The 10,657-nt window shown below is 33.7% G+C and overlaps 1 protein-coding gene and 1 long non-coding RNA gene across 2 annotated transcripts; one reads left to right on the top strand and one right to left on the bottom strand.

Annotated features, from left to right (window-relative positions):
* The first annotated feature begins 380 nt into the window (after nt 1-380).
* On the top strand, nt 381-9,886 carry LOC21400055 (ACT domain-containing protein ACR10). Its single transcript, XM_024170199.1, has 6 exons — nt 381-758; nt 949-1,170; nt 1,996-2,101; nt 8,134-8,470; nt 8,863-9,147; nt 9,256-9,886. Exons 1-6 carry the CDS (start codon nt 602-604, stop codon nt 9,400-9,402), a joined length of 1,254 nt encoding a protein of 417 aa, XP_024025967.1. The 5' UTR covers nt 381-601; the 3' UTR covers nt 9,403-9,886.
* LOC112092909 lies at nt 3,271-5,293 on the bottom strand. The gene is made up of 3 exons (XR_002902815.1): nt 4,859-5,293; nt 3,518-3,621; nt 3,271-3,406 (listed from the first exon to the last, which is right to left on the bottom strand). It is a non-coding gene; the product is annotated as an uncharacterized LOC112092909 (long non-coding RNA).
* Nucleotides 9,887-10,657: the final 771 nt, after the last annotated feature.

Below are 10,657 nucleotides of genomic sequence, written 5' to 3'. Positions count from 1 at the left end.
TAATAATTCGTGTCATAATTCAGATAATAATTTATACCTTATTATAATACTTTTTTCATAAAAAATACAAATAAACTGAAAATAATTTTGAATCGAACCAAACGTCTACTGTTCCCATTTAGGATTGAGCTCATCAAACAACATAATTAATTAAGCTTAAGAAACTTCGGAAAAAAAAAAAAGATAATTAATTAAGCTAAAGGACACATCAAAAGCATCAAATTAAAGGGTTGCAAAAAGTAAACTTAACAGTAAATTCCGACACACTAACAACTAACAGGGTACAATTCAACACGTCCACACTTTCCGCAAAATGTCTATTCCAACGAAAAAATATAAAGAGACGAGAAATTGAAAATGTAAGAAAAAGAAACGAAAAAGTGTCTTGAAAATGAGTCATGCTGAGAGAAAGAGACCTTCTGAATCTGATCTAGCTGTTTTGCGGAATCTCCAATTTCCAATTCCTAGTGAACTGTAGTAGCCGAATTGGAGAGCACCCATCTGGGCTTTTTCTCGCTTTATCCACCAAGTTTCTGAGCTTTCAAAGAAGAGGAAAAAAGCAGTTAAAAACAGAGCAAAAACAGAGTGGAATTTGGGATAAATGATGGGGATTTTGCATGAAGATATGGTCCTCATAAATGAGGAAGAAAAAGCAGGAGATCCCACTGTTATTACTGTGAATTGTCCCGACAAAACTGGTTTAGGATGTGATTTGTGCAGGATTATTTTGCTCTTTGGCTTGAATATTTGCAGAGGAGGTAAGGGTTTTTTTCTTAATTTTTGGATTTTTGTGTGTCAAAAGTGTTTCAATTTAGAAAAAGTGAGGTGGGTTCTTCTAATTATATCAAAATTCTAAGTGGGGTCTTGTCTAGAAATTTGTTTGGGTTCATTATAGTGATGTTATTTCCTTTCTTTTTTTTGTTTTGTTTGAAATTATGTGGAGAAAAGATGTTTCAACGGATGGGAAATGGTGCTACATAGTGTTTTGGGTGGTGGGAAAAGCAAGCACAAGATGGAAATTGTTGAAGAAGAGACTTTTGGAAGTGTGTCCGTCATATTTTTCAACATCGGAAATCGATTACTACCGGAAGAAAAACCAGCCGCCGCGGCCACCGGAAGTTTTTCTCTTGAAATTCTGGTGTTCTTATGATCGAGAAGGCCTGTTGCATGGTAATCTATTTGTTGATTTATAGTCTGTTTTGTGTGAGAAAATTGTTGCCTTCTTTTTGCAGCAGATGGAAAGAAGATAATTACTCTACTAAGCAAATCCCACACTAATTTCATTGATGAAATTGTTGCCTTCTTAATTTGGTATCTTTACCAGAAATTTTTTTGGTGTTACTTATGAAGAACTTCCATGTGTTTTAACAAAAATGTGTTATAACTATTCCCTACTTTTTACAAATTTTGTTAAAAACCTCCCCTTTGGGAGGTAACAAATCTTTTTAATAGCATTCCTGAAAATTGAAAAACATAAGGTGGAACGCGATAAAACACGGAAGGTTTTTATATTTATTCCTTTTTTATGGAGAGAAGGTCACTGGCAAAGGTGATTAACGACTTGAATTTCTTGCAATAGTAAGCATTGATCAAAGAGAATTGCATAAATTTGATCTTGTAAGGAGGAAAAGGAAGAGATGCAATTAATCCTTACCTAATTCCCTTGGTCAGAAAGAAGTAAGGAAATCGAGGACAAAGTCAAATAATCTCAAATACCATTTGTTTGTTTCATGAACTGGTCTAAAATGGAAACAGAACGAATTTGAAAAACTCTCCCTTTTCTAGTTTTCTGGGTACCCTTTTGAAAATGAATAACTAGTCCTTTTTGTATTTTTTTCAGTATCCTGGCATTTACCTGTTTATCAACGAGTTGTTTTGTAAACATCTAAATGTAAATGACGTGTTTTCATTATTCATTTACTTATTATATTGTCTATCTTTTGAGCATGAAGCTATATAATTCTACTTGACCTTTTAACTTTGTTCGGTCAATAGATGTCACTGAGGTTCTCTGCGAGCTAGAGCTAACAATAAAGAGAGTGAAAGTATCCACTACTCCTGATGGGAGAGTGATGGACCTCTTTTTCGTTACAGATACCAGGTTTGTCATTCATGACAATGTTCTTTTTTTAACTCTTATTTTCTGCTTTTCTTTTGCCCTCCCCACATTGTGGCAATGCTTACATTTTATTCATTCAGTCCAAGTGATTTTTTTGGAAAAGATAAAAAAGACAAAGTTTAATCAAACAAATATATCTCAGAAAGTTTCTTCTCTGTCCATTATTATTATTAGAGTTAATTTCACAAATGGTCTCTAAGGTTTTGCTTCAATCCCACTTTAGTCCTAAACTTTTTAAACGCCGCACTGTTGGTCCTTGAAGTTTTATTATGTTTCAATTTCAGTCTTTCTTAAGGCTGTCATTATGGGTTGTCATGTCGTGTTCATATCGTGTTGACCCCCTCACTTGACACGGTAAGACTTAACACGAACATGACCCATTTTATTATTCGAAATAAAAAACCCAAATACGATCAGTATATTGACAGGTTGACACGATACAATACGACTAACCCGTTTATTAAACAGATCATAATAGTGTCGTGTCAACCTGTTTCTAATAACCTGTTTATAAAATGAGTGATAATATGGTCTTATCAATTTATTTCTCAACCTATTTTTTCAACCTGTTTCTCAACTTGACCAACAAAAAAATATGTTTCTCAACCTGTTTGTACTTAAAGATTTGTTTCTCAACCTCTTTAACATATTGAAGAAACATCAAATAATCTAAGTTAAAAATTAAAACAAACACATAAAACTCTCTCACAAAGAAGAAAACAGACATACATAATTAATCATTAAATACTTAAATATTTTGCTGCAGTGAGTGGAGTCACATCATCAGCTATAATAAAAGTTGATCCCTGTGAAAAAGGTTCCTTATCTTTCAATGAAAAGTTGAAAATATCTTATGTGAGATCCTCCACCTCTTCATTGAGATCTACAAATATATATATATATATATATATATATATATATATATTATATATACATACATATATATATATATATACACACACACACACAAGTTTAGTTCAAATCAAGTTAGAAAATATAAATAAATTAGTTTGATACTACCTTTGTCACCATATAACCAATCTCTGATACAAACAAGTGCTTCAATTGTCTTCGGTTTAAGTGAGCTATGAAATGGATCAAGAACACTACCACCGACACTAAATGAAGCTTCAGAAGCAATTGCTGGATATCGAAATTGGTTTGATTTCCAAAAGGAAATGATATCAAGCTCTGTGTTCCTAGCCAGTCTTGGCTCATCCAAATAAAACTCAAGCTCTGTTTATGTGAAGTGGCAGTAAACTCCATAGAAGACATCTCATCAAATTTCTAAAAAAAGAGAAGGAGATAGTATAAGAATAAACAAGCAGACATAAGCATTCTAAAAAAAAAAAAATAGATATTACTAATAAACATTAAAAAAAAAATTTGAGGTATTACCTTGAATATAGCATCCACATCATCATTTCCTTCTTTTTCCTTCATAGAAGATTCAACAGCATTGGTCTTTTGGCTAATTGTAGTCTTAGTTTTTTTGTTGTACTCTTCAAAAATGGAGAACAACTTACTCCTCAATGATATGCATTCAAAACAATCATCTCCATAAAGCTTTTTGTAACTGAACTTAACAAGCGCAAGCTTAAACCAAGGATCTAGAACACGTGCTATAGCCAAGGTAAGATGGAACTAAAATCAATACTTTTGAAACTTGTCCCACATTTGAATTGCCATATTTTTTAAGTACTCATCATCACCTTCTGGATATTGTTTCAACATGAAGCAACAATGCCAAATGGAAGGGAAGTATAAGTTGGCAGTGGGATACTTTGTTCCAGAAAATTTAAGAGTTGCATCATAGAACAACTTTAAAAAAGTTTTGATCTTTTCAACTTTGTCCCACTCGACACTAGAAGGACAATGCTTGTAGTTTGAATCACTTAACTCCAAATGTTGAAATACACGGTGATAATAAAGAGCTATTTCAAGCATAAGACAAGGCGAGTTCCACCTAGTTAGTACATCTTGACACAAGCCTTTCTTATCATCAATTGCAACTAACTTCACACAATCTATCAACTTTTGCTTCCTCACTTGGGATCCCTCGACATATTTGACACTATTACGAATCTTAATAATAGAATCATCAATCTGCTTCAAATCCTCTTGCACAACTAAATTTAGTATGTGCGCACAACTAAATTTAGTATGTGCACACAACTAAATTTAGTATGTGCGCACAACATCGCATGTGAAACAAATTGCCATTGTGTACAAGAATCCCTTTCACAACTAGTTGCTCTCTTAACATGTCAACATAAACAGCATTTGCAGAAGCGTTATCTAATGTCGCACTAAACACCTTGTTCTCAATTCCCCAATTACTCAAAAAAATCATAAAATTTTTCCGATAAAGCAACGCCACTATGTGGGGGTGGCATAAAGCTAAAGTTTTAACACTCTTTTTTGCAAGTTCCAATTCTTATCTATGAAATGCAACAGTGAGACAAACATATCCATCACTAGTCAAAGAACTCCATGCATCAGAAGTAAAGCTAATTTTACGAGGAGTAGCCTTTAACATGCATTTAATTCGTGACATTTCCTTTTTGTACAACTTTAAAGCATCAGTCTTTGCAGTATTCCTAGAGACCAGTTGAATTTGAAGGTGCGAGTACTGAAATAGAGACCTTATTCCCGTATATTCAACAAAACTAAAAGGCAGATCATGCATGATTATAGCAGATACAACCAACTCACGAAATTTTTCAGGATCATACTTACCTCCACAAAGTGTCACTACACTAGTTTCTTGGGCAAGGAGCATCTGTCCTATATCACGGTAGGAGGTTTTCAGACAACTCACAAGGTGGCGTTTCAGATTACCAGTTCCATACTTGTTGTCCACGAGATACATAGAGTGACAATGTTTGCACTTGGCCTTCAATTTTTTGTCCGGACCCAAAGGAAGATGAACAAAGTGACTCTAAACTTTTGGGGTCAGCTTCCTCTTTCTTTTCGAGAGTTGCTCGCCTTGAGTTTTGGTATTAAAACTCAATCCATCAACCTCTTCAACATCAACCTCTTCAAAATCAACGTCCATACTTTGAGACTCAATGGACTCATGTTAAATTAATTTGCACAAAAGAAAACATTAGTTCAATTTAACACATTTCACATATGTAACTAAAAAAACCACTAGTTATTTTGGAGTGAAAACCCGGAGTCCAAAATAAAACTAAAAAATGTTTTTAACAACAATTTTCATTCTAAAAACTAAAAACAAACACAAAATCACAGATCAAGAGTTCATCATCAAAACCAAAACAATAATATATATATATATAAAAAAAAAAAAAAAAAACCGACATACATAGATCAGAACAAAACCACACATAAATCAAAACAAAACCTCAAACAAAAATCAATATTGTTGGAGTTTAGACTATTATTCCATTCTAAGCCGTCAACTAGGAAAAATATCACCACAGTGAGACCTACATAGGTCGATGTTGATTAACGACCGAGAATTGTCAATTGCAACTTCACCAAAAATAATTCCCCACATTTACTAGCACAAACAAGCTTGCCAAATAAAAACTTAAAATTTAGACCTAGAAATATGAGATCAGATTAACAGACCTCCAGATCTTTCAATTTTATTCCAGCAGCAACAGAAACCAGAAGCTTCTTCTTTGACAGAAGTGGCTTCAACTTTGAGACTGCATCCTTAACTGAGATCATAGAAAGAGCCAAAATTGATATGTAATAATGCTAAAATCTCATAATTTCAAAAATCAACATTTAAGAAAGAAAAGGGAAAAAATTAAAAAAAAAAAAAAGAAAAAAAAAAGTGAAAAAGCAATCTCCGAACATTTTGCAGCAAGAATCAAAGTGGACTCAACACACATTAAGATTTCCATGACTGCTTTTCAAAAGATTTTTTTCCCGCCTCTCTTCTAAGTAGTCTTGTGAATATCAACGTTTTTCACATAAAACATAAAATAGGAAATGAAATAGAGAAAGGAACAAGAAGAGAACTCTATACCAACTTGAGGCTTGACAGAGAAAACAATCACGTCACTCTGTTCAACTACCTGTTCTAACCAATCGCAAATTAGGTTTCAATCCACTAGCGAGAAAACATACACTTTATGACAATAAGAGGAAAAAAAGGACTAAAACTCCGTTTGACAGCTGAGAAAATGTAAGAAAATGAAAAATAACCAATATTACGGTAGTCCGTATTATATACCTTAGAACACAAAATCGTCATTAAAAACAAAAAACAAAAAAAGCCGCAATTTCCATTTCCATTCTACTATACTGTATTCTTTAAACAACCAAACAAAATTAACAAAAAAAAAAAAAAAACAAACAAATAGAGACTCTGTTCGGCTTACAAAAACAGTTTGATTGGAGTTTAGACTATTATTCTTTCCTGTTTCTTTTTATTTTCTTTTCTCTTAAAGAACTACTGATTTGAATTTGATAGCAGAGTTGAGTTCCCCACTGATATGAAAATCTACGCATCAGTATCAAATTTTGGGAGGAAGTTATGAAATGAAAAAAAAATAATAATAAAATAAAATAAACTCCTGAAATTTCATGCATGTTTTCAACTAAACTCCTCTCTTGGCCGAAACAATATGGGATCAACACGATATCAATACACCATAAACACATATCAAATCATCAACACGAAAACAAATAAAAACCACAAACACATATCAAATCATCAAAACAAAAACAAAAACAAAAAATGGACGGGAAATACCTAAAATCGAGCTGCCGAAGCAAAGAATCTGACTTCCCGAAGGCCGAATTTGATGAAGAAATGAGAAGAACAAGACTTCACGAAGGCCGAGCTAACGAAGAAATGAGAAGGACAAGACTTCCCCAAGGCCGAATCTGACGGAGAGATGATGAGAGTCTAGAGAGAATAGGGCGGAGATGAAAGAAGAAGAAGAAGAAGCGAAGAAGAAGGTCCGTTGGCAAGGTCGCAAGGGTGAGGGTGGGTCTGACTTCTGATTTCTGAGAGAAAGAGAGGGAACTGAAGAAGCAGGTTGTAAACATAAGTAACAAACGGGTTGTAATTGTTTTGTGTATTCGTCTTATCCAAATATGACACGTTTAATAAACGGGGTACGGCGGGTCAATTGTGGGTTGACAGGTCAACCTGAAAACGGCACGCTACTTGATTTGACCCAAACCTATTTATGATAAACTCAAAGCCGCTAACTTCGTGTGGGTTTCTTGTCGTATCGTCATGTCGCTATCCAGATTGAGTGTTAAATATTTGACGGAATCTATAGATTTTATGGACTAAAATTGAAAACATATCAAGTTTAGAGAGTAAAATTATACAAAAAATTAAAAGTTAATTTCCACATATAGACTCAAAATTTTAGCTATTTTTAATTTTGAGCTCTAATTCACACAAATTCTATCAAATTTTAACACCTAATTGATGGAAAGACTGAAACTGAAACAAAATAAAACTTCAAGGACTAACATTTAAAAAAGTCAGGGATTAAAGTGGGATCAAGTGTAAACCTCAAAACTATTTGTAGAATTAACCCTTATTACTATTATTATTTTTTTCCTGTTTTTGTTTGAATGCATCTTCTGCTCAAGTTTAATTCTACTACTCTATGTGCTGATATTCTTCTTTTGTCATTATTATTTGTTACCTAAACTATAGAACCCTTCAGTACAGACATTAACTTTTGTTATAGCCAATTGTAGACTCGCTTAGGAGTAGTAACCATTAAGATTTTCCTTTTATTCAATTTCACTTCCTATAAACAGTATAAGTCTCATCGGCCACAATATATTTTCATTAATGTGTTAGTTATTTGAGATTCTAAAGTTGTTTTCTGGATTACTGTCATCATTTGTTCGTCTTGTGGTTCTGCTTATTGAGTATAGACTAGGTTTTTCAGGTAGATATGGGGACATTAAGAGCTGAGATATCAAATTTCTCTTTGAAATTACTTTGAGTTCCTTTTCGATGTTGTAATTAACATACATAAGGTGTTGCTCTCTTTCTAAATCAGGGAACTTCTTCACACAAAAAGGAGAAAGGAAGAAACGATTCATCATCTGAAAGCAGTTCTACGGGATGTCTTGATAAGTTGTGAGATTGATATGGCCGGTCCGGAAGTTACCGCATGTTCACAGGGTTCTCCATATCTTCCTTCTGCAATCGGTGAAGAAATGTTCAGCCTGGAGCTGCCAAAACAACACCTAAGTGGAGCTGTCGCCACTAACCCAACTTCAGTCACAATGGACAATATCCTTAGCCCATCTCACACACTTGTTCAGATCCTCTGTGAGGATCATAAAGGGCTCATCTACGATGTCATGAGAACGCTTAAGGATTATAATATTCAGGTATAACATTTAACTGAAGAAAATTATCCAAATATATATATATATATATATTTAATTGCAAAGAACCTTCAGTTACATATTGTTTATATAAATGCCAACTATTATTGCAAGTTTTAGCCTTTGTTGGGATAAGCAAGGAGGATAAGTCCGTAGGATTTTGTAGATAAAATGCAATATAATTTTACAATGTGTCCAAGTGCTTAGCATTATTTTGTACCATTCTAGTATATTTTTCAAGTTGACTCCTGTTAAAACGTCTAGACTTGTTTGCAAGCTTTTTGTTGAATTGGAGTTATTCAGAATCTGCCTGTTTTTCTTTTAGCTGTTTTTAGCTTCTATTGATCGTAACCTGTAAATTTTCTTTCTTATTCATGGTTTATGGTTTATTTTAGATTTCATATGGACGGTTCTTTGCGAACCCAAAACGGAACTCCGAGTTAGACTTGTTTATAATGCAAGCAGATGGCAAGAAGATTGTTGACCCCAGCAAGCAAGATGCATTGCGCGCGCGCTTGAAAATGGAACTACTACGTCCTCTTAGAGTGGCTGTGGTGAGCCGTGGCCCAGATACCGAACTGCTGGTAGCTAATCCCGTGGAGCTCTCTGGCAGGGGTCGTCCTCTCGTTTTTCACGATATTACTCTTGCCCTTAAGTTTCTCAACATACGCATTTTCTCGGTACTAGGCCTAACCATCTATTTCTTTACTTTTGTCTTTCCCTGGCTATACTATTCCTTTCCACTTGAACATGTTCTGGAACGGAGACCTGTGCTTTGAATTTCGCAGGTTGAGATAGCTAGACACATGATCCGAGATCGGGAGTGGGAAGTGTACAGAATTCTGCTCGATGAAGGAGTCGGTTTTTCGATGCCGCGGAGCGAGATAGAAGTCAGCGTGAGAAACATATTGATGGGCTGGGACAAGAGTAGATAAGTTTAATTTCCATGAATGTGCAGCGCAGCTTCTTATTTCTCAAGCCCTGTTGAGTCTAATATGACTAATAGATGCTAACCGCCGACAAAGTACTAGTCATGAAATGCATATAAATACAAATGGATAAGCCCTTTTATCCATTGATGATACAAATTTGTTGGTTCTTTCTCCAATGGCCTAATTAGCGTTTTTTTTTTTTTTCTCTCTCTAATTAATATTTCACTTCGGCTTTTTCTCAGGAAGAGAATAACTGTTTTGTTTTGAAACATGTGTATTTCGCATCCTTTTTTTTTTTCGTGAATAATTTTTGCTATATCTTTCATTCTTCCGTTAGTTGCCTGTCTGATCAGCGGCACTAGGAGGACTGCTCAAACAAGCCTCTCCTAAAGCATAAAAAGACGGCTCAACGGTCACCGTCGTTCGGTCAAACTTTGCTTTAAAGGTTCCATAGTTCAACCAACTATGACTTTAAATAAATTTCATCTCACACGCTAACTATTGAAGGAAGAACTGGATTTCCTTTGAAAAATAGTGGTTATGATTATCATGATGATGATTATTACGAGTGGTTTTATTTACATACTCCTCTTTATTCTTCATACATTCTTTTGAATTATAATTTCTTATTAAAAATACTCTTATGTAAAATGATAAAAAATGACGATTATAATAGACTTAATTATATAATTAAAATTTATTATAAAAATAAAAATATTTTATTTTTTTCTCTTCATACACCTCACATATTATATTTTGAAATTATAAACAATTATTTTATGTTTTTTATGCTCGTTTATTTATTTTTTATTCTTTTTTCATTTTATATTTTTAATCATATATCAATAATATAATAATTTTGTTGTCGTATTTTTTTTCATTTATTGAATTATATTGCTTTTTATTTTATATTTTGAGTGTCTTTTATATTTTTTTTTTAAATATTTTTTAATACTGCCCTTATTATTATTATTATTATTTAAGGAAATGTTACTTAAGGGGGTGTTTATTTCGTAGACTCAATTTGAGTAAGCACAACTCAAGTTGTTCCTACGGCTTAAGTGAGTGTTCGGTGGGAGGAATTGAAATTGTGACTTAACTCACAATTCGAGTTTAATGCTCGAATCTGGAATTGAACCACCCACAAAATTCCATTTATTCGAACCATTTGCTACAGCTCTTAAGCTCTACACAACTCCAGTTTTTTCTTTTTGGATTCCCTACGCGCTTTACCGGTGCTTTGTTTTCTTCTCTTCTT

The sequence above is a fragment of the Morus notabilis genome, unplaced genomic scaffold (genome assembly GCF_000414095.1).
Source record: "Morus notabilis unplaced genomic scaffold, ASM41409v2 Scaffold413, whole genome shotgun sequence".
NCBI lineage: Eukaryota > Viridiplantae > Streptophyta > Magnoliopsida > Rosales > Moraceae > Morus > Morus notabilis.
The sequence above is the reverse complement of the archived record's forward strand: the minus strand, read 5'-3'. Positions and strand labels throughout refer to the sequence as shown.

What these genes read in the sequence shown, in the direction of transcription:
- LOC21400055 (XM_024170199.1), top strand. Translation starts at nt 602, where the DNA reads ATGATGGGGATTTTGCATGAAGATATGGTCCTCATAAATGAGGAAGAA. An exon ending in TCGAGAAGGCCTGTTGCATG is followed by an intron (nt 1,171 to 1,995) that starts GTAATCTATTTG and finishes TTCGGTCAATAG; the next exon opens with ATGTCACTGAGGTTCTCTGC. An exon ending in TCAACATACGCATTTTCTCG is followed by an intron (nt 9,148 to 9,255) that starts GTACTAGGCCTA and finishes TGAATTTCGCAG; the next exon opens with GTTGAGATAGCTAGACACAT.